Source organism: Rutidosis leptorrhynchoides, chromosome 4 (genome assembly GCF_046630445.1).
Source record: "Rutidosis leptorrhynchoides isolate AG116_Rl617_1_P2 chromosome 4, CSIRO_AGI_Rlap_v1, whole genome shotgun sequence".
NCBI classification, from domain to species: domain Eukaryota; kingdom Viridiplantae; phylum Streptophyta; class Magnoliopsida; order Asterales; family Asteraceae; genus Rutidosis; species Rutidosis leptorrhynchoides.
The window spans coordinates 21,497,663-21,523,237 of NC_092336.1; the positions used below are offsets into that span (position 1 = coordinate 21,497,663).

Sequence of the window (25,575 nt, forward strand, 5' to 3'; positions counted from 1 at the left end):
AACCGATATAACCTCTTGTACTTGTCTTTAAACCTTGTATCCCCAACCCATGTGTCTTCCCGAAATAGAGTGTCCGCCCCGTTTCCAATAACCCGAGAAAATGAATTGGAAAAAGAAATTCCCAACTCATCCACCTTTTTTCCTGCAATATATATGTTAGACCAAAGACTAGAGGTTGAGAGACGAGCAAACTCATCCCCCTCCACTAGCCCACCGTTAGTACCATAAAGACTTCGAATTACACGGACCCATAAAGTGTTGGCCTCGGTTTTAAACCTCCACCACCACTTACAAAGAAGAGCTAAATTTTTACTTTTGAGCGATTTTAAATTTAAGCCTCCTTCTTCGTGAGGAAGAAGCATTTTTTCCCATTTAACCCACGATAATTTAGAATTAGAACCCGACCCACCCCAAAAGAAATTACGTCTCACACTCTCGAGTTTATTTAGCACACAAGGCGGGGCACGGAAGAGTGAAAAAATAATATAGAGGTAAGCTCAATAAAACCGATTTCACAAGAGTAAGTCGACCACCAAACGAAATCATTCTAGCTCTCCAATCCGACAATTTCTTCTCGAACTTATCAACAACCGGGGACCAATCCATAAACTTCTTCATCTTATTTCCCACCGGTAACCCCAAATACATGAAAGGAAGAGAACCCGCTTGACAAGAGCACCAGCTTGCCATAGTTTCTACTTCGACTTTACTAACCCCCACCCCGTATAGCACCCTTTTATTATAATTAACTTTTAGCCCCGAAGCTCGCTCAAAACACTTTAACAAACACATGAGATTACGCGCATTACTACGACTCCATTCCCAGAAAAAAATCGTGTCATCCGCATATTGGAGATGAGATAGTCGCACTAAATCGCCACCTATTTCTATCCCTTTATACAATCTTTTCTCTATCGCCGCTTTTGCTAGAATATTAAGCCCCTCGGCCGCAATGATGAAAAGGAATGGAGATAAAGGATCTCCTTGTCTTACACCACGACTTAACGAAAATTCCGGAGTCGGCGAACCATTAATAAGAATTGAAATAGAAGCCGAGCCAAGACACGATTTAATCCACTTCCGCCATCTCTCACCAAACCCCATACATTTCATAACCTCCAATAGGTACTTCCAATTAATCGAGTCGAATGCCTTCTCAAAGTCCACCTTAAAGATGAGACCATGTCTCTTATTTCGTTTAAGTTCATCCACCACCTCGTTTGCTACTAAAACGCCATCGAGAATGTACCTTCCACCAAGAAATGCACTTTGCTCCGATCCTATAAGATTGGGGACCACTTTTCGAAGTCTTAAAGATAGTAACTTCGCGATAACCTTGTAATAACTTCCAATGAGACTAATCGGCCTATAATCCCCAAAACACAACGGGTCCGCTTTCTTCGGAATTAGAGAAACGAAGGATGCGTTGCATCCCTTAGAAAACTCACCATTTGCCCAAAACCAATTAATCGCCGCTACTAAGTCACCTCTAATGATGTTCCAAAATTTTTTGAAGAAACCTAAGTTAAAACCGTCCGGCCCGGGAGCTTTAGAGCTACCACAATTCTTAACCGCTTCCCAAATCTCCGGTTCCGAGAAAGGTAGTTCAAGCAAATTAGCCTCATCCAAGGAGATCGACGGGTAATGAAAATCCTCTAGACTTGGTCTCGAAACATTCTTTTCTTCGAAAATATTTTTGAAGTGATTGAACGCATTCATTTTAATCATATCCGGATCTTCACACCAATTACCATTTACATTAATACCCCGAATATTGTTCTTGTTGTAGTTGCGCTTTAGGGAATTATGAAAATATTTGGAGTTCTCGTCACCATCGATTGTCCACTTAACCCTCGCTTTTTGCTTCAACATTTCGACCTTTATTTCCTCCTTTTCAAGCCATTTTTTTCTCGATTCAAGCCACCGGACATACTCTCCATCAGACAACGTACCCGATTCCGCCTTTATTTCAAGCTCCATCGCCTCCTTTTTGGCATTACTGATGTCAACCTCTATACTACCAAACTCGCCTTTACTCCATTCTTTCAAACATCCTTTTAACCTTTTCAATTTGTTACGGAAGACACAATCCTTCCTAGAACCAACTAAATCTTCATCCCACGATTGTTCGATTATTTTTTCCACCCCCGCCGCCCGGAACCACTCATCGAATACTTTAAAGGGCTTTGGACCAAAGTTAATATCGCCATCCGACAAAACAATCGGACAGTGATCCGATAAATCTCTATCCAACGCAACCACCTTGATACCCGACCATGAAGCAAGGAAGTTATTAGACACTAGAAACCGATCAAGCTTACTCATCTTACCCTAATATCTAAACCCTATAAATCCTAATATCTAAAACCTATACACTCGAAAAACGCGATAATTGTTATATATTACTTCTTCGAGCGTTTTCCCGCCAAAATAAAAACATTTATCACAAAGTGTCTTTATTAAATGTTCATATTTTCATCCAATCTATAATGTTCGTGAACAAAGTTTTTTCAAAAAACGATAAAAAAAAAAAAATTTGCTTCCCCCCGCTTCCCCCGATTGGTTAATTCCCTCTTGATCCTACCAATATATATATATATTTATATATATATATTTATATATATATATATATATATATATATATATATATATATATATATATATATATATATTACAATTACAAGTTATATTCATCAGTAATACAATGGTTCGGTATTTGAAGAAATAAACGTATATTTGACGTCACATACATCATTATAACGGACCCGGTATACTTTTGTATCTGCTTGGGCTCCTGCATTGTTTAGGTGCAGAATTGGTGCTTCAATATTCACACTTTCGTATACGTCTATTCCAAAATGAAGCTGATGCATTTCTTTTTCTAATTTGTATTGAAATTCTTTAATTAACTCGTTGATTTCGTTGTCTAATCCTGAATGTACAGGGCCTGCAAAGAAAAAGAATATAAAGTTTAAGTTACTGATATATGTATGCATCAACAAATTTATAACGTTTTTGAGATATTTAAGCTAACATAGCCTTAAAGATTGCAGTCTGAATTTTTAACAGCGCCTTTAAAATATGTTTGGGAGACCATATATGGTGGTAACTCTGTCCCTTGTATTAACGCTATTTTGAAGCTGCAAATTTCACCATTTATGTAAAAGAACAACTATTTTTTCAAGTTTGCACATTCTAATATACTTAATATACTTATTTGTCAATGTTTGAGAGTAGAAAATCAAACCGATAGCCATACACCAAACTCCATTTCCACTTTAACAGTGTTACTACGATTACGACTAATGATACACTCAACCTCCAAGTAAAGATACGGACAATGATTAAAAACAACATAATAACGGTCAAATATGTTTGTTAAAATTATTGTATCAAACTTAGTTTGGATCTTGTACTTTTCACTGTTATCTTCTTTGGTTCTAGGACTTTTCAGGTTAATATCTGGATGGTCAAGGATTAAAGCTGGACGTTTCTTTCTAGAAGGGTTGTGGCTGTTCAAGACATTAAAGTAATGTCAAGGGGGCATATTGTATCTTCTGGCTGTATATAATCACCCTATTTCTAGGGTTTGAAGTACGTGTGAGTGTGGCAGCTTTTTCCTCTGACTCATTGTGTCTGATGTTCGATTGTTTCTCTCAAAAAAATGTTATTGATCCTTCATCACTTTGATTGTGTTCGTTTGTTCTGGATTATCAATTTTGGCACTTATAATTTTGGTACTTGTAATCTTGTTCTATATAATTGTTATCTTGTTGAATCCGAAGTGTTTGATTGTTTTGGTTTAAGATCTGGTTGAGTTAAGATTAAGGATTGTTCAATCCTCATTTCTTAACAATGTTATATCTCACCCCACTCGTTGCCCAGAGCCTTGACTTTCCATGTTTTTAGTCAAATGCGCGTGGTAGAATTAGGTACGATTTAATACCATGTACAATGGCATGGTGATTGGTTGCACATGAATACTTGGTGCCATCAGAATTACTGGATAAACCATATTATATTATTATACCTTTATAGGAAGAAAAAAAAAAAAAAAAAAAGGAACGTGTAAGTATGAAACATTCCTAACAAGAAAACGTACGTAATATGAACGAATAGTGACTAACCTCTAGGATGGTATCTATGATGAGTTTTTCAGCAGTTCTGACTTGGTCAACTGTGCCTATTAAGTCAACATAATAATGGCCATGTTTTAGGGTATCATCATCGTATAACAGCGCGATGGTGGCTTTTGAGACTCGGCTAATGTGCTTCACATGTTTGTACTTTTCTTTTGTAAGTTCTTTGCTAACCTGAGAACAGGGTACAAATTATCAGAAACTTGCAAACTAAAACTAATTACAATTGAAATTTCACGTACGTCATCGCTACGAAGCCGATATACTTTTCGTTCAGTTCGCTCCCCTGCTTCAATTGCATCGATTAAATACTGAGTTTCTCGAGGATCAGAATCTGAAAAGAGAAAATATTATGTACCCATGATCGTACTGCAACTAAAAGCTACCAAATAGAATTTGAGACGGGTAATCATGAAACTAAGATTAAACAAACAGAAATGAATTTTCTTAACACTAAAATCAACTGTAATTACAGTTTTCATGGTGGTAATTACAAGAGTGAATGATTGATCAAATTTTTATGGTGCACATTATATTCTTGGAAACAAGATTTATGAAACCCATGTTCATGGAAACCAAAAGCAAACAAAACTGAGATAAAAAGAACATCTACCATCTACCAACTTAATTAATTACATCATAATATTCAATTATGCATACAATCTTGTAAAGATCGTGTCTTTTCTTACCAAATATTTTCAAGAAGTGGAGATTTTGACGCGAAATACCACCTGGGTTCTGTAAAAATTCTGGCCATTGATGAACTGGTTGTTCAATTTTCGCTTTTGCATATTTGTCTGTTACTGGGTTTCGCTCCATTTTTTAATCAGTATTTTGAGAGAAATATTTGATGATTGCAAAAGATATGAGTTTAAAGTGTGTGAATTGATTTGCAGACTTACAGTTACAGATTAAAGTACGAAGCGTATCCGTTAAAAGGGGGAATGTGGGAAAATTAGTTGATAACAAACAAAACCATTTAAATACATAACTTACACTTTCGTCCCTTGAGGTATAACGTATGTACTTACTAGTCCTTCACTTACATAGGCTTTTTTTTTTTTTTGAAAGGCAAACTCACTCACCCACCTAATACTAACACGAATTTATACACACGAAATGTCCTAAGCAGGACTCGAACCCTCAACCTCAAGGTTGTAAGGGTGAACTCGATACCGCCAAGCCATTAGCTCTTTGGTTCACTTACATAGGCTTTAAAGTGCGTGAATTGATTTACACTTTTTAATACCAAATCAATATTACAAATGCTTTATTTCTGAACTGAATCTTATACAGTTTATTCAGTTAATGTAACATGGCTTAGCTCTTAAAATATACAACATGCCATGCTATTTACTCTGTCAGTACAAGTATATGTTTTCAACTTATGTAAAAATAAAATACGAATTGACCACAAATAACGCGACTGATTATGATCATTCTATAAAATTCAAGGGGTAAAGTATAAATATTATTTTGATGACGTTATACATTTCGGAACAGTGATGATAATAACAATTTATCAATGTTACTTTCTCTACTCAAATCTCTCAATCAATCAACAACTCAAAACGATTTATCAAAAGCGTTCAATATTTTTTCATTAATCTTACAACAATATTCCCAAAATCCATCGTCATCACATTACATATTACAATCATTAGCTTCACTTATTTCATGTTGTTCACTACTTAAATCAACTTCACAAGGAAAACAATTACACGCTTATATAATTACTTTCGGTTTCGAAAAATCCCCTGTTTTAGTCCCAAAATTGGTCACGTTTTACTCTGCTTCAAGTCTATTACGTGATGCGTATTACGTCACTCTAAATTCAAATATATTGCATCCTTTACCATGGAATGTTGTTATTTCTGGTTATATTAGAGCTGGGTTTCGAAAAGATGGTTTATTCGTGTATCAAAAAATGGTGAAACAGGGGATTGTACCGGATGTATTTACGTACCCCTCTGTTCTTAAAGCATGCGGCGAAGAATTTGATTTGGGGTTTGGGAAGGCTGTTCATAATTTAATTGTGCAATCAGGTTTGGGATGGAATTTGTTCATGCATAATGCATTGGTGTTTATGTATGGAAAATGTGGCGACTTGAAATCTGCACGTAAGCTGTTTGATGAAATGCCTGAGAGAGATTGTGTTTCTTGGAATTCGATTATTTCAGGGTATGCTTGCGAAGGCATGTGGAGGGAAGCTTTTGAGCTTTTTGATCGTATGCAGGATGAAAATGTCGATGCAAATATGATAATTTGGAATACCGTTGTTGGAGGGTACTTGAAGACAGGTGACTATATGCGAGTGATAAAGATGATTTCCCAGTTGAGGACTTATGGTGATGAATGGGATCACGTGGCTGTAATAAACGGTTTAAATGCATGTTCCCATATTGGTGCGTTAAAATTTGGAAAAGAGATTCATGGTTTGGCTATTCGGACGTGTTGCTATGCTTACGATAATGTGAAAAATGCACTGATTACGATGTATTCAAGGTGTATGGATGTTAAGCATGCTTATATTGCGTTCAATTTAATTGGAGATAAAAGTGTGATTACATGGAATTCAATAATATCAGGCTTTGCACATTTGGACAATGTAGAAGAAGCCACATATCTATTTAGGGAAATGTTGATTTCTAAAGTAGTACCAAGTTACGTGACGATAGCAAGCATACTTCCTTTATGTGCTCGAGTAGCAAATCTTCAACACGGTAAAGAGTTCCATTGTTACGTTATAAAGCACGAGGAATTTCAAGATTACTTGTTGCTATTTAACTCACTTATCGACATGTATGCAAGATCTGGGAAAATCTTGTTAGCGAGAAGATTGTTTAATAGTTTGACCAAAAAAGATGAAGTCACCTACACTTCAATGATAGCTGGTTACGGGATTCAAGGAGATGGACGAATGGCGGTTGACTTGTTTGACGAGATGATTAGATCAAACATAATGCCGGATCATGTGACCATGGTTGCGGTTTTGTCTGCTTGTAGTCATTCTGCTCTTGTTGACCAAGGTCAAACTTTGTTTAACAAGATGCGTGATGAATATGGTGTAGTTGCTCGTTTAGAGCATTATGCATGTATGGTTGATTTATATGGGAGAGCTGGTTTATTAGGTAAAGCAGAAGAAACAATCAGAACAATGCCTTATAAACCGACACCTGCAATGTGGGCCACGGTTATTGGAGGGTGTCGGATTCATGGACACGAAGAGTTGGGAAAATTTGCAGGTGAGAAACTGTTGGAAATGAGGCCTCGGGGTTCGGGATATTATGTGTTGGTGGCGAATATGTATGCTGAATTTGGGTGGTGGGAGAAACTAGCTGAAGTTAGGGTTTTGATGAGGGAATTGGGTGTGAATAAGATTCCTGGTTGTGCATGGTTAGATGTAGGAGATGGGTTTACTGAGTTTTCGGTTGCGGATACGAAGAACGTGAAGGCAGTTGAGATTTATGATATGTTGGATGGCTTGAGTGAACAATTGAAAGAGGCTGGTTACATCATGTCTGATGACAAATATGAAGTTATGGAATCATTTAGATGAAGAGGAGAATGTCAGAGGGGGTAATATTGACCCATTTACTTATGAGCTGGACAATTTGGGTTGTGTTATACAGCAACTCAAATAGATCAAATGGGTCAATTTAAAATAGTTGGCAAAAAGAGCAATGTACAGTTTTTTATTTTTATTTATTTATTATTATTATTACTTTTTTTTTGTCGACATCCCAGTAACCTGTCGGTTTGAATTTTATTATTTATATACATGGCCGGCCGAATCACATGAAAATAAGGTAATGTAGTCCTTTTGCAAGTGCAGGATAGATCTACAACTTAATGATGTACAAGGTTGATACACTAGTTTATTTTGAGTAGAACCGCATAATGTGTTTTGTGTTAAGCACAGATTAAAAAAAAAAAAAAAAAAAATTTAGAGATAGAGATAATGTTATGAAAATCCCCTCACTATGTACAAGATTATAGAAATATCAGAACATCAAATATAAGATATGAAATCAATATCTTTCTCGTCTACAGATAGTTGTGCAATCAAAGTCGGAGCATGATAACAAAAACCCAACTATATGAGCAAAGAAGATTGCTAAAGGGAATTACTTAAGAACAACCGCTGCATTTCGAAGGGCAAGATATCTTTGCACATAATCGTTAGGAAGTGATCTGACGATCTTAAAGACTTCTGTGTTTGCATACCGTAGATGTGTTCTTGGGTCACTATAAGGAGCCTGCATTCAAAATCATACATATATATTTACTGCATATAACAAGTATTGAGCAATAGACATAGACTCCACAAATTCATAAATCAGTCAAGGTGTAAGTGCAAAAATGGGCGGGTTGGGTAACAGTTCAACACGGTTAGTGTATGAAATCTAATTACAAAACCCATAATCTAACTTTTTGGGGATAGTCAGAATAGCATGGTACTAATTATACTTTACATACCTCAAATCCAGTTATATCACAAATTTGCTTCCGAGGATGCATCGAGGGTGGTGACTCAATATTTACATCTGCACGATAAAATCTATAATCATTAGGTGATATAGTTTGAGAATACTTTGTTGAGTGAACAAATGAAAGCTAAATGTGAAATATTCAGTACCGATATAGGAGGCGCAAAAATGGGCATATGATTCATATCTAAAAGGCAAAAATGTTCATGATAGCAGTAACATGAAACAAGAAGGCGACGCTTGACAGTATGTACAAAAATTTGATGTTATATGGTGGTCTTAACAATAAGTAATTTAATGAAGCCCGGCTGTAAGATCAACTATTCTAGCTATCAATAAGTCAATAGAGATGGTCAAAACATACATATCAGTATGGCCATCGTGTCCATATTGTTGTATTAGATAAACATGAACAATGAATGCTGGTGACTATACGTAATTGTAACACATCACTAAATTACAACCTGAGTGCCATTTAACTAACCAAGGAAACGATCCATCCAAGAGTGAATAAAGTTCTTAAAAAGTTTTACGCATTTGGTAAATAGTTGCAAGCACTAAACTTCATTTTAAGCATTCATAGTATACAATACAAAAACAGGCTAACTAGATCAGGAAATTTGAAAGACAAAGTAACTCCCAAAATTGACACATCCAGAATGTTCTTTATAAACAGTCAATATATTATAAACGGTCATGGGATAACCCGGTTCTATCTCAGTGAAAATACTAGCACACCTTATCCATTTATGTTAGACCAACTGAACAACCAAAAGGATAAAAAAAATTAGGGTAAACAACAGTTTATTTTTGGTATACTCCTAAACCCTGAAGTACCACAAGGTAACCGCTTACAAGAACAATATGTGGATAAAAGTACAATTGCTTATATTGATATGTCGTCATCATTTATTCATTTATTATACAATATATACTACGGAGTAATATAAATTGCAATTATTTCACCAAATTTCTCATCTTTTCCGCATTACCACAACAGTAAAACAAATAAACTCATATATACATATACATATACATAATAACTTAAATGAATTGTGAAAGTAATAATGACTTACAATTAGGTTCATCTAGTGGGTAATTTTGGTAATTTTCAGCTTGTATGATCTGCTTTAAATGTTTCCAGTGTCTACCCCTGGCTTGCCCTTTAGGATACTTTTCATACATTTGGATCTTTTTGAAAGGTTGATATGTTGGTAATATCATCTCTGAATCTATCACTTCTTGCTCCATCCTTCAAATCCCTGAATTAAAATATCAATTTTTCACCAGTTATTTTTATTAAGCAGTAACATATGAGAGTTTAAACCCTAATTTCAGAAGGAACTGTGAAAAAGTAAAGAAACAAGTCACAGGTGACAAAGGTTTAAGAAAGAACCCGGAATATATATATATTGTTTGTAGACCTTTAAATAAAGCAGATCAAACTATGATAGAACGAAAACGATGATGTTAAAGGTGAAATTGTGACTTCACAGATGAACGAAATGGATGAGAGACGTTTTGGGTGGCTTTCTTACCCGACCCGACTCCCAATCATGTACGGTTTTCGGTTCGATATGTTTACCAGATCCGGTTCTTAAACAATTATACTTTGATCTTGGGCCTCTCAGCGTAAACTAGTTAATAAGTCTCTGACCCAACGAATTTATTAAATTGGGCTTGGCTAATATTTTAGTTGGGCCATTTAACCTTAACTAAGAAAGATCAAACAATAACCATTGTATGAAAAGGCTGTGTATTTTGTTGACATTCTATTCTATATTCCAAATTCCCATTTCCCATAAAGGTAATTGTTGAAAATACACTTTTTTTTTTGACTTCAAACAAAATACATTTTTTTTAAAAAAATTGTCTTTTTACACCATTCGGTAGACGTGATTTCCGTCTACCACCTTTATCTGTCGTCTACTACCATTTTTACAACGTAGTCGACGGTGAGATAAAGGTGGTAGACAGAATTTACAAAGTAGTCGATCGTCTACTGCCTTGTTGTTGCTGTCTACTGCCTTGTTGTTGCTGTCTACTGCCTTGTAGACACTGACAAGGGAGTAGACAACAACAACAAGGCAGTAGACAGCAACAACAAGGCAGTAGACGGTCGACTACTTTGTAAATGTCTGTATACTGCTTTGTTCTCGCTGTCTACTAACTCTGCCAGTAGACGGGAATTCGTCTACTACCTTTATCTCACCGTCGACTACTTTGTAAAAATGGTAGTAGACGACAGATAAAGGTGGTAGACGGAAATGCCTTGTAGACACTAACAAGGGAGTAGACAGCAACAACAAGGCAGTAGACAGAAACAACAAGGAAGTAGACGGTCGACAACTTTGTAAATGTCTGTCTACTGCTTTGTTCTCGCTGTCTACTAACCCTGCCAGTAGACGGAAATTCGTCTACTACCTTTATCTCACCGTCGACTACTTCGTAAAAATGGTAGTAGACGACAGATAAAGGTGGTAGACGGAAATCCCGTCTACCGAATGGTGTAAAAAGACAATTTTTTTAAAAAAAGTGTATTTTGTTTGAAGTCAAAAAAAAAAAAGTGTATTTTCAACAATTTCCCTTCCCATAATTTGTTAAAAAAAATGAGGAGGAGAAAATATCTGATATCTTTTTGATTTGAAAAAGCAAAGATAGTAAATATATATATATATATATATATATATATATATATATATATATATATATATATATATATATATATATATATATATATATATATAGGGGTAGGATCAAGAGGGAAGTAACCAATCGGGGAGAAACGGGGGGAAGCAAATTTTTTTTTTTTTTCGTTTTTTTGAAAAAACTTCGTTCACGAACATTATAGATTGGATGAAAATAAGAACATTTAGAAAAGACACTTCGTGATAAATGTTATTATTTTGGCGGGAAAACGCTCGAAGAAGTAATATATAACAATTATCGTGTTTTTCGAGCGTATATTGAGGTTTTAGACATTAGGGTTTAGATATTAGGGTTTAGATATTAGGGTTTAGATAGTAGGGTTTATAGGGTTTAGATATTAGGATTTAGAAATTTAGGGTTTAGGGTTTAGATTTAGGGTTTAGATTTAGGATTTAGATTGAGTTTTTAACACGAACGGTTTAGAGTTTAGGGTTTAGGGTTTAGGGTTTAGGGTTTGGTGTTTTGGGTTTATGGAATAAACCCAAAACACCAAACCCTAAACCCTAAACTCTAAATCGGGCTAAATTTTACTTCACAAAACATGAATGAAAAAAAAAACGCTCATATTCTTCACGAACAATATTATCTTGAATGTTATTTTTTGTCGATCGTTTTCCCGCCTAAATAATAACATTCATCACGAAGTGTCTCTTCTAAATGTTCATATTTTCGTGTGATCTTGATGCCGGAAAAAAAAAATTCAAAAAAAACGAAAAAAAATTTTTTTTGCTTCCCCCCGCTTCCCCTGATTGGTTACTTCCCCATTGATCCTGCCCATATATATATATATATGGTGAGGATCCAGAGAGAACCAGAGGTGGTAGAGAACCGAGAGAACCAACAGCTCGACCTTCAATCTGCGTGCAGCTCGAGTCAATCTGCGTGCAGCTCGAGTCAATCTGCGTGCAGCTCGAGTCAAGCTGGGTGCAGCTCGAGTCAAGCTGGGTGCAGCTCGAGTCAAGCTGGGTGCAGATGGAGTCAATCTGCGTGCTGCGTGCAGATGGAGTCAATCTGCATACAGATGGAGTCAATCTGCGTGCAGAAAGAGTCAATCTGCGTGCAGATTGAGCTTGTTGCAGGCACACTCTGTTATTCGTAAAAAAAATTGAATCTCTCAAAATCAAACCTATAACAAAAATAAAAAACGCAGATTTATTAGGTTTCATCACGTGAATCTATGTGCAAAGTTTCAGATTCTAACTCCTAGATTTGAGCTCGAATTCGTGAGTCAAAAATTTGGGGGAAAAAGTCAACAATTTCTTCATAGCTCAAATTCATAATCTATATGATGTTTCAGCTTAAATTGACGATTGGCGAGCATTATATGCAACATTTTAAGCAACTTTCATGTTGGAATCATCATCTAAAACGCCTTTGATTGATGTTACGAATTCATGTTCATCGTTCACATGTGATTCACATGGTTCTCCGGGTTCTCTGCTATGCAGTGTTCTTCCAGGATTCTTTCACTATACATATATATATATATATATATATATATATATATGTTCTCTGCTATGCAGTGTTCTTCCAGGATTCTTTCACTATACATATATATATATATACATAGCAGAGAACATATATATATATATATATATATATATATATATATATATATATATATATATTGGTATGATCAAGAGGGAAGTAACCAATCGGGGAGAAGCAAAAATTTTTTTTTTTCGTTTTTTGAAAAAACTTTGTTCACGAATATTATAGATGAGATGAAAATATAAACATTTAGTAGAGACACTTTGTGATAAATATTTTTATTTTGGCGGAAAAACGCTCGAATAAGTAATATGTACCAATTATCGTGTTTTTCGAGCGTATGTTGAGGTTTTAGCTATTGGGGTTTAGATATTAGGGTTTAGAAATTTAGGGTTTAGGGTTTAGATTTAGGGTTTAGATTTAGGATTTAGATTGAGTTTTTAACACGAACGGTTTAGAGTTTAGGGTTTAGGGTTTGGTGTTTATGGAATAAACCCAAAACACCAAACCCTAAACCCTAAACTCTAAATCGGGCTAAATTTTACTTCACAAAACATGAAAAAAAAACGTTCATATTCTTCACGAACAATATTATCTTAAATGTTATTTTTGTCGATCGTTTTCCCGTCTAAATAATAACATTCATCACGAAGTGTCTCTTCTAAATGTTCATATTTTCGTGTGATCTTGATGCCGAAAAAAAAATTCCAAAAAAAACGGGAAAAAAAAAATTGCTTCCCCCGCTTCCCCCCGATTGGTTACTTCCCCATTGATCATACCCATATATATATATATATATATATATATATATATATATATATATATATATATATATATATATATATATTAAATCATTTATTATATATATATATATATATATATATATATATATATATATATATATATTAAATCATTTATTTACTTCATTTTCTTTCTTTCAAAAAAAAAAATCTAAAACATTTTCTTTCCACTTACTTTCATATATCTTTTGAAAATAAACTTATGGAACAAAAGTGTTCGAAGGTTTATAGGGTCAAAACTAGGATGGTAACGGGTAAATGTTATGAACGGTTGATGTTGGAGTTTTCACTAAAAAAGTTCTAATTTTAATTAATCAATTATCATATCCGTTCCGTCGGAAATATATATAGACGAGGATAAAAATAACAACTCATCTTATAGTTCATCATTCACAAGACATCTTTAAAAAGGTTTACTTCTTCAATTATCATATCCAAAAAAGAAGAAGAATCCGATTGTCGTTCAAGAAATTGCACAAGATATTGGTACTGAAATCGACGAGCTTATGTTGTGGATAATATCGTAGATGTTGCTGCAGATGATGTTGTATGTGGACAGCAGACGAGTGAGCTGTTTGGATCAGCCGTGAAGTTTGGTAGTATTGAGGAAGATGCTTTTGCTAATTCACCGATTCGGATGAAAGAAGATCAAGGCATGTTTACTAGCTGCGCGAAGGACCCTGTTGTTGAAGCTGTTGTTGAAGCTTCTGCTTCTGTTTTGCAACAATCTGTTGCTGCTCCAGCAGCTGTAAATATTGTTGCTGTTTCTTCTTGTGCTAAGCAAGTCGATCAAGTTCATATTTTGGATCATCCTTTGGCTCCCCGTGTTAAGAATGATAAAACAAGGTGAGGAAGGTTAAGGATACGTACGTGCTTAGGGACGAAGAGGAAGTGGACAAGTCGAATGATGATGGCAACGTGTTCGAGCTTCAGGATGAAGAAGAGCGTGGAGATATCGACAAGAACGGTCCCGGGTTATTTGAAGTGGATCGAAACCTTGGCTTTTTGAAAGTCTTGAGAAGGAAGGCTCGCTTCCTACTCTCGTGCCCGGTGTTAGGATTAGTAATGCTTCGACGAAGGTTTCATCATATGTGATTGAAAATCGGAGAGGCAAGATATTTAATCGTTTGAATGTTGATGGTGTGGTTGTTAAGCCGATCATAAAGACTCGGAAAGGTATAGGTAAAGGTAAAGCGATTATCATGTAGTTTTTTTAGCGGTTTTGGTTCGTTTATATTTTTGTAGTTTTTGGTTAGTTTTGGACTTTGTATTGGTTGTGGTTTTTTGATTGTGTCCCTCGTACGTTTTAGTGTTACAATTGCTCAAGGCTCATATTTAGTTAGCTCAGGCTCTTTGTTTAACTTTAGAAAACGTTTACCGCTTCTGAGCCTGGGTTTGCGTTTGTTTCAATTATATTTTGTTCGTTTTATTCGTCGATTGATGAAAATACTTGATTATATGTTATGTTATTTTAGAAAAAATAAATAAATAAATAAATCAAAAGAAGAAAATATAGATGTGAGGCTAAAATAGGCCCAGCAATCTATTTAGTTGGGCCGTTAAACGTCCAACTAGGCCCAACAATCTAGCCGTTATACACTTATACGCAATGTGATCGTATCACATCCGGAGTGCGGATATGATACGAGTGCAAATCACAATCACGTTAACGGTGAGCGGTTTAATCTTCTTGAACTCTTCCGTATAACTATGATTACCGGATTCGAATATAAGTTGCGAATTTAGTCAAGGTCAAACTTGGTCAATCACTTAGAGAGAGAAAATTCCTCTGTAAAGAGAGAAATTTATGCTCTGACAAAATGATGTCCTCTGCCTATCAATGGAATCCAGGTGGCCTATTTATAGGCAAAAAAGTCAATGTTATTTTGAGTAAAGAACACACGTCATGCTGTAATTGGTGAGTCGACCCTTATTTTTTGAAACTTTAACCAGTTAACCCTTATTTTTCGGAATATGACTTTCATCCCTCATCGCTTTTCTCTCTTTATAACTTATATCCGTTGTTCGCTAAATTGTACTTCTTTTATGGTTTTTATGCTTTTGTTCACGTTTATGGTGATTGGTTCTTCATTCAATTGTGTTTTCCTGTTAAATTTTTATACGCTATCCGAATAGCGTATCATTACAATGGTTGTGTATATAAATACCCCCAAATTTATGCGTGTAACTAAAAAAAATTTGATGCTATGATGACACGTATGACCGATGAGAGAGTATCAGGTACAACTACTCTTATTAATCCTTGTGAGACCCCTCGTGTGTCGTTTAATAATAAGAATCAATAAAAAAGGAATAAAAGATTAGTTCAGGGCGCAGAAATGAAAGAGTTCTGAGTTTTTATTAAAGATATTTGATCCCGATGTTTCTCGGTTTCATCTTTTTTTATTGTTAAATTTGAGGCTCTGTGTACTTTGGTTGTATGCGTGTCATTTCTAGGTACGAAGCTTATCGGAGTTCTCTTATTTCATTTGTCGAACACATTTCTATTCGAAAACGTTTTTAGTATTTATACAAGTTTTCGTTATTTTGGGAAAAAAAAGAAAAAAAAAAAAAAAAAAAAAAAAAAAACGAAGACCATATGCAGAATTGCAGGTACCATACAAAACGAAACCCTAACAATCAGGATCTTCTAAATCTGACCAATGTAGTACGAAGAAGTTATGGGCTCTGTAAGCCCTACTCTCTCCAATCAGCTCGATGATTTAGATAGCTAACGGCGGAACCCTTCGAACAACCACCGCTTTCCGCTGCTAATTCGGAATTCGCGGTCGGTTGCTGACGGTGATGCTCTTCTTACAATTACCAAAGAAGATCATGATGCGAAACGACATCGTTTTGATGATAAGTTTTATTTGATGGTACTGGTATGTATCTGTATCTATATATCTGTACTAGATAGGTTGACATTTATGGATATGTATGGATATATATTTATCTATACATGTATGCACATCTATTTTAGCCATTTGTTGGGAAGAAAGTAGTATTATTTGATATTTCTTTAATCTTTGTACTTAATTGTGTAAAGTGTATCAATTTCATGTGTTACACTGAATCTAATGGTATTAAACATGTAAAAATCATCTATGGATTGAACTACGCAAAAGGAGCAAGAAACTGACCTTTTAAGTGGTTATTATTCAAAATATGGTGAAATTCCCGCTTTGGGAAGTGATATTTCCAAACATCTATTTGATAGATCCACACATATTTGTTATTGATTTTCAGTTATACCCTCAAATAATTTGAAAATGAAAAATTTGTATAACACATCATTAAGGGTAACTTAGTAAATTTGTGTGGATCTATAAAAAAAAAAAGTTTGGAAATATCAATTCCCGCTTTTGCAAAGGAAGGTGATTTGTAAGCCACCATTATATTTCATTAAATTAGACTAGTTTGCCCTCAAGCCACTCTCTCTTTCTGTCATTTCTTGTTTTTGTAGGGTATAAGTATACATGTGTGGAGTTTAATAATTATCATAGAAATCTGCATAGGCACTAACAGTTTACCATATACGCTTAATTGAAATTTGCACAATCTGTTATGTGATTTGAAGATGGTAGTTACCTTACATGTTTTCCTTTGTGTGTTTTGATAAAAGTTGGCGTTAATGGGCACTCGGATGAAAGGGATGAGGAACCAAAGGACGAAATCACTGAATCATCACCTGTGGTGGAGAATACAGAGTCAGAGGAAGATCAAGGCCAGTGAACCGTTGGACACATTGAACAAAGAATCTATAACTGATGCAAATTCATTGGAACTAGAATCTGCTGAGAATCCTGATGAATCAGCTAAGGAGGAGCATCATGACTCGGGACTAAAACAACCCACATATGTTGATGATCCCTCTCCAACAGAGATTGGATCACAAGATGAGGTTCGGGATAGCACATGCGTCTACTGACCAACCTCTCCACGCAAAATTGAGGTTCCAAGTAATAAGGTGAGCTAATATGTGATATTTAGTGACATTGTGGAAATATGTTCAGAATGGCTATCTTATTTTTTGGTGTGCAAAATGGAATCTTTTTGTTTTTAATCTTTGAAGCCACTACTTACCAAGTTCAAATAGGACATATTTCTTTAGCGTCGTGAACTTGATTGCTAAAGTTCTATCCACATTATATACATTGTAACTTGTTTTCCACATTCTACACATATCTGGCCAACAAAAGTTGTTTTCTATAAATTTGGGATACGAAGGCGGTAGTATCTTGGAAAATGTTATATGGGGAAGTACAGTTGAGGTGTATTGATTCTATCAAAAAGTATGGCTGATACTTATTGATTTGGTTTTACTCTATAACTGGTTCATTGTTGAAGTCTGAACCATAAATTGAACTGATACTTTCCACTTTCCACTTATTAACTACATAGATACTATTACACTTTGCAATATAGCTCAGGGGCAAGGATCCTAATTACACGTGATGCTGATCCTAGTTCGAACACTAGTTCTGTGTGTAGGATCGTTATAGGTCCACCAACATGCACGACATATAAGCTCATGAGTTCCACATTACTCTAAAACCAATTGGTGATAGAGTGAGGTTCCCATAAGCTTATATACATACATTTCTTTCTATCAGTTTCCGATGTGGGACCATTATGCATTTCCTTAACCGATTATCTCCAACACTGTGGAACTTATAGGTTCTGTAGAGAATATAAACAAGGCTGAGAGGGGCTTATAAAAGAAGTTATCACGGAGGTGCGATATTCAGAAGTCTTAACAGTTCTTTAGCTTCAGTTTTACTTCTTTTTTTCTATCGATCCAGTAGTTGAATTGTGCATCTTATATGTTTATTGAAGTTATGTTTTCATCTTGCAGGCTGATGCCGGTGGTTCCCCTTCCTTGGTTGCAAGGGGCTTTTCTGTTAACTCCTGTTAACATACAAGTTTCAAATGATAAGGTTCATTTTAGCCATCGTTTTCCTCTTAGTCTATTACCTTGGGTTAATCACTAATGTTTTTTGACCTTTATATCTGTTATAGGTTGGTGTTATTAATGGCAAAGGTGGAGATACCATAAAATATTTACAGACACGATATGGAACAGGTAGTTTGTGAGATGCCTTGGTCCTTTGCTTTATATAAATCTCAGCCATTAGATTAGACATGATTACATTTTAGGGTGGAAGGGTATATTGGTCCGTTTACAAATTTTTATGGTGTCACGCAATCATCTCTCTCCGTCATTTTGCAATTTAGTTCCCAGTTTTAATTCAGACCTTTTCTCCGTCACCACCACAATCTATCTCCTTCTCTCTCTAAAATCGCAAATTAGTTCCTAATTTTAATTCACAAAACCGATCAAACAAAAACTCTCACCTTCAATCGCACATCCCTGAATCGAATTCGATTCGATGAACGTACTGCCTCATCCAACGACTTTAGGCGCTATTGTATCTCTCACGAGTGTTAACAAAATTGGCCATAGATTTGGATTGCATAGCGACGAACTAGTAATTATCCGGCGATTTCTTTTCGTAACTCCGATCTTGTGACGGTTTGGCTTGTGAAGGCGATTTCTTTTCGTATACTCAATGTTGTTATGCAGTCGCACCAAGGGGGTTTAGTTATTCTCATTTATGTTGATAGTTATAAACTTTAACTCCTCAATATGTGGATTATACACTCGTTTATGTATACATTGTTTGTTTTTATTATATGTTTTTGTTTATTGATTTAGTTTCTTAATTTGTTTATTATCATCATAATTACGCTTCTTATGCGATTTACGATTATCATGTTTTGTTGTGCTTTTCCAACTCAAATTGTTTATATCTATATATTTTTTAGATCGCATTTAGCCATTCAAGTTGAATAAGACTCCGTCTCTATCTCTCCAAATAATTAGTTTTAACTTGTTAGAATCTGCTAAAGAAAAAATATAACTTGAATCGGTCAATTTACTCATAAATGAATGAATTGATTGGATTGATTTAAGTTATATTCTTTGTTTAGTAGATTCTAACGAGTTAGAACTAAAAATTTGGTGAGATAGAAATGAATTCTTATTCGACACAACCAAAATTTTAAATGGCTAAATTTAACCTAAAAGATATATATTGTTATAAACAATTTTAGTAGAAAAGCACAGACAAAACATGATAATCGTAAATTGTGTAAGAAGCCTAATTAAAATGATAATAAACAAACTAAGAAACTAATTCAGTAAACAAAAACATATAATAAAAACAAACATATATATTACATATAATAAAAACAAACATATATACATATATGAGCGTATAATCCAGATTTTGAGGAGCTTGGGTTTATAACAATCAACAAAAATGAGAATAACTAAATACCTTTAGTGCGATTGAATAACATCGTTGAGGATACGCCTTCACGAGTTAAGCCGTCGCCGGTTCGGAGTTACGAAAAGAAGAAATCTCCGGATTATTACCCGTTACTGATGAATCGTCGCTATGCAATCCCAATCTATGACCAATTTTGTTGAAATTCGTTGGATCAGGCAGTACGTTCATCGAATTCGATTGAGCGATGTACGGTTGAAGGTGAGATTTTTTGTTTGATCGATTTTGTGATTTAAAATTTGGAACTGATTTGCGATTTTAGAGAGAAAGAAGGTGAGAGTATGTGGCGATGACAGAGAGAAGGTCTAAATTAAATTGGGAACTGGTTGCAAAATGACGGAGAGATGTGATACCATAAAAAACTGTAAACTGACCAAAATACCCTTTCACCCTAAACTCTAAATCGGGCTAAATTTTACTTCACAAAACGTGGAAAAAAAAACGTTAACATTCTTCACGATGAATATTATCTTGAATGTTATTTTTGTCGATCGTTTTCCCGCCTAAATAATAACATTCATCACGAAGTGTCTGTTTTAAATGTTCATATTTTCGTGTGATCTTGATGCCTGGAAAAAAAAATTCCAAAAAAAAAAAACGAAAAAAAAATTTGCTTCCACCCGCTTCTCCCGATTGGTTACTGGGAAGTAACCAATCGGGGTGAAGCAATTTTTTTTTTTTATTTTCGTTTTTTGAAAAAAACTTTGTTCACGAACATTATAGATTGGATGAAAATATGAACATTTAATAAAGACACTTTGTGATAAATGTTTTTATTTTGGTGGGAAAACGCTCGAAGAATTAATATTTAACAATTATCGTGTTTTTCGAGCGTATGTTGAGGTTTTAGATATTAGGGGATATTAGGGTTTATAGGGTTTAGAAATTTAGGGTTTAGATTTAGGATTTAGATTGAGTTTTTAATACGAACTGTTTAGAGTTTAGAGTTTAGGGTTTAGGGACTAAACCCTAAACCCTAAACTCTAAATCGGGCTAAATTCTACTTCACAAAACATCAAAAACAAACATTAACATTCTTCACGATCAATATTATCTTGAATGTTATTTTTGTCGACTGTTTTTCCGCCTAAATAATAACATTCATCACGAAGTGTCTTTTAAATGTTCATATTTTCGTGTAATCTTGGTGACTGAAATTTTTTTTTCCAAAAAAAGGGAAAAAAAAAAAATTTGCTTCCCCCCGCTTCCCCCCGATTGGTTACTTCACCTAGCGATGGCAATGGCCACCCGATCCAGCAGATATCCATCCGATCCACCCGTTTCGTGATGGATATGGATGAACCTAAATGGATATGGACATGGATGAAAAGTTTCATCTATGGATATATCCATTAACACCCGAAATACATATACAAATACATAAATATCAATATATGCTTACATATTTCCTATTACAAATGTATTCACTGTTAGATTTACATTTTGTTTTCAACCATATAATAAAATAACTATAATATATTACAATAAAACACATATATCTAACAAAATAAATGAACAAATTACAGATTTAGTTTTTCATAATCTATGTTTAATAGTATAAATTCAACCAATGTGTTTTATCTTCGACAAAGATTTCACATTCTTGTGAATATATTATGATTATGTCATGTTATATATATTTTTGCTATACTACTTTGTTTTCATCGCATATTAGGAAATATTATAACATCTTTATACAGTGGCGATTCTAGGATGCAAACTCAATGGGGTCCTATACAATTTGAGTGATACATTGTAAAAAAATTTCTAAAGAATGACTATTGACTTTCATAAAAATCACTAATTTTAAAAATATATGGGGTCCTATCTATAAATTTAATGGTGTCCTATAATATTTTATTAGTATTTTATACATATATAAAAAAAATTAATGGGGTCCTTTGACCCCACTTGTTTCCATATAGAGTCGCCATTGTCTTTATAATATCCAATGGATATCCCTTAACACGCTTCATCCAGTGGATATGGATATGGATATGGATGGATGAAGAACAATTAAATGGATATGGATGAACAAAACCTAAATGGATATGGATATGGATACGGCATCACCCGATCCATATCCGATCCATTGCCATCCCTAACTTCACCATTGATCCTGCCCCTATATATATATATATATATATATATATATATATATATATATATATATATATATATATATATGTAGTGGTAGGATCAAGAGGGAAGTAATCAATCGGGGGAAGCGGGGGGAAGCAATTATTTTTTTTTTTCGTTTTTTGAAAAAGCTTTGTTCACAAACATTATAGATTGGATGAAAATATGAACATTTAATAAAGACACTTTGTGATAAATGTTTTTATTTTGGCGGAAAAACGCTCGAAGAAGTAATATATAACAATTATCGTGTTTTTCGAGCGTATATTGAGGTTTTAGATATTAGGGTTTAGATATTAGGGTTTATAGGGTTTAGATATTAGGGTTTAGAAATTTAGGGTTTAGGGTTTAGATTTAGGATTTAGATTGAGTTTTTAACACGAACGGTTTAGAGTTTAGGGTTTAGGGTTTAGTCCCTAAACCCTAAACTCTAAACCGGGCTAAATTTTACTTCACAAAACATGAAAAAAAAAAAAAAAAAAACGTTAACATTCTTCACGATCAATATTATCTTGAATGTTATTTTTGTCGATCGTTTTCCCGCCTAAATAATAACATTCATCACGAAGTGTCTTTTCTAAATGTTCATATTTTCGTGTGCTCTTGATGCCTGAAAAAAAAATTCCAAAAATAAGGAAAAAAAAAAATCTGCTTCCCCCCGCTTCCGCCCGATTGTTTACTTCCCCGTGTGTATATATATATATATATATATATATATATATATATATATATATATATATATATATATATATTGTTTTATTCCAGAGGGAATCACTTTTTTGGGGGAAGTAATTTTTTTTCGTTTTTTTTTTTTTTTCAAACATTAAGATCACATGAAAATATGAATATTTAAAAAAGGCACTTTGTGATAAATGTTATTATTATGGCGGGAAAACGCTCGAAGAAATAAATGATAAAATTCAATGCAATGAATGTTTTGCTTTTGAGTTTTTTTAAGGGGTTATAAATTAGGGTTTAGAAATTAGGGGGTTAAAAATTAGGGTTTAGCTATTAGGGTTTAGAAATTAGGGTTTTGGGTTTAGAATTTAAGGTTTAGAAATTAGGGTTTAGATTGAATTTTTAACACGAATGGTATAAAGTTTAGGATTTATGGTTTTGGGTTTAAGGACTAAACCCAAAACCCTAAACTCTAAATCGGGATAAATTTAGAAAAAAAACACTTCACACAAGAGGAAAACAAAACGATGCAAATAATCTCTAAATAGAACATTACTCATGATGAATGTTATCATTTATTTCTTCGAGCGATTTCCCGCCAAAATAATAACATTCGTCATAAAGTGTCTGTTTTAAATGTTCATATTTTCATGTGATCTTAATGTTTGAAAAAAGCTAAGAGAAGGACGACTTAGATGGTTTGGTCATGTGAGGAGGCGACCACCCACAACACCCGTTAGGAGAGTGGAAGCCCTCACGGTTTGCGGCGTAAGGAGAAGAGGTAGACCTAAACGTAGGTTGGAGGATAGACTGAAGCTTGACATGAAGGAGCTTTTATTGACCGAAGACATGACTTCTGATAGAAATTTGTGGAGGAGTAGAATTAAGATTGATGACTAGATTGTATATATATTTTATTTTTTACTCTTATTTATTTATTTATTTATTTATTTTGTTTTAAATATTTATCGTATGCCTTTTTGCCTACTTGCTTTTTTGCTTCATATATGTTTGTATTACCATTTTTTTTTTTACATATTATACTTATACTTATTATAGCATATCACAACATGTTGTGTGCATTACACTATACTTATTTACATGCTTTATTGCATTATACAGTTAAATGTCTGTATTACATTATATCGCATTAAATTACACGTATTTACATATTGCATGTCTTTATTCTTACATAGTATACTTATTTGTTTTATACTGTATATTATACCTACATGCTTCATACTTACATGTTTACATATACATATTATACTTACATGGCTTTTTATACTTGCATATTTGACACTTACATATTTTACTTGTATGTTCTATTACTTTACTTTGTTACATTACTTTGTTACATGCTATATTTATCTATACATATATTACTGGAGTATACATTTTCCATGATAAGGTTTCTATTTTATCTACTTTACTTGCATTTAGTTACTTCGCATAACGGAATTCATGGTTCTTTCTGGCCGGAGGTCATTAAGAAGCAGCCTCTCTGTCCTCTAGTATAGGGAGGGACGACTTCTTCTATCCGCGACCGATAGGTATGCGTGGGTGGAGGAATAACTTCCCTTTTACTCTAGGGTAGAGGAAAGACTGTCTACATCTAACTTCCCCCATACTCCACTTTGGTGGAATTGGGTATTGTTGTTAATGTTTGAAAAAAAAAAAAAAATTCAAAAAAAAAAACAAAAAACAAAATTACTTTCCCCCAAAAAAGTGCTTCCCTCTTGATGATGACCTCTCTCTCTCTCTCTCTCTCTATATATATATATATATATATATATATATATATATATATATATATATATATATATATATATATATATATATATATATATCAAATTAAATGTAGTTGATCCCCCAACATCTTCTAGGGGTGACCAATTTAATGAAAGAATAGTGAGGGTCACCGGTGACTGGAATCAGATTGAAACTGAAAAGGAAATGATTAAGTTATGGATCAGTTTCCTTCAAATCCTTCATCTTTTGCTTATTAAATGCTAGTGGTGGCAGTATATGTATTTGTTTTTTGAATGGATGTTTTTAAACATAGCCCTTATGCTTAAGAAAATATGGCGTGCATAAATATTAGTACAAAAAGTGTAGGAAGTTGGTTATTAGCAAGTTAGTGGGGTAGTTTTTAACTAGTTACAACTATTTAATGCTTGTCCAAAAACTTAAGTATAGGGCTATGTTTAGAAAATTCCTTTTTGAATTGATGCTCTTCATAGATTTTTCTACTACATTGTTGGCTTTGTTTGGTGTATTCGATGCTTACATTAATTGCTATTGTTTGATTATTAATACTTTTCAAATATAAATTTCTTAAGTGTGACTTTATTGAGAAGAGGTGATACTTTTGGATCCACACTTGTACACCTATGTTTTATAGTCAAAGATGACTTATCCATCCTGGAGAAATCAGTTAGTTCTGGAAGTTCACTTGTTATATTTGTGTTTCGTATTTGTAGATTTGAAAACCAGATCTTCAGCTCTGAAACCACGCATATATTATGCAGTTTATATCATGCATATATTCCTCGTTTATGCAAGATATATAATGTCATGGCATTATAATTGACATGAGTTTATCATGATATATTTTTAACACCTTATATGCTTTTAGCTGATACGTCAATGAATTTTTGTCGCTTGAATAATTTGAGGATTACTTGTGGCATTTGGCTTAAATTTATTATGGGCATGAGTCATGAGTTTACCATTATTTATTTTGGCACCTTTTATGCTTGCTTTTAGCTAGTAC

General features: G+C 34.1%; 2 protein-coding genes across 2 annotated transcripts; one reads left to right on the plus strand and one right to left on the minus strand.

The window, feature by feature from the left end:
• Window positions 1–5,664: 5,664 nt before the first annotated feature.
• On the plus strand, window positions 5,665–7,753 carry LOC139904424 (pentatricopeptide repeat-containing protein At1g71490-like). The gene has a single exon (XM_071886360.1). It carries the CDS (start codon window positions 5,665–5,667, stop codon window positions 7,696–7,698), a length of 2,034 nt encoding a protein of 677 aa, XP_071742461.1. The 3' UTR covers window positions 7,699–7,753.
• Window positions 7,754–8,098: 345 nt separating this feature from the next.
• Window positions 8,099–9,952, minus strand: LOC139844367 (protein EIN6 ENHANCER). The gene is made up of 3 exons (XM_071834589.1): window positions 9,706–9,952; window positions 8,619–8,686; window positions 8,099–8,398 (listed from the first exon to the last, which is right to left on the minus strand). The coding sequence occupies exons 1-3, from the start codon at window positions 9,878–9,880 to the stop codon at window positions 8,267–8,269; spliced, it is 375 nt and encodes a 124-aa protein (XP_071690690.1). The 5' UTR covers window positions 9,881–9,952; the 3' UTR covers window positions 8,099–8,266.
• Window positions 9,953–25,575: the final 15,623 nt, after the last annotated feature.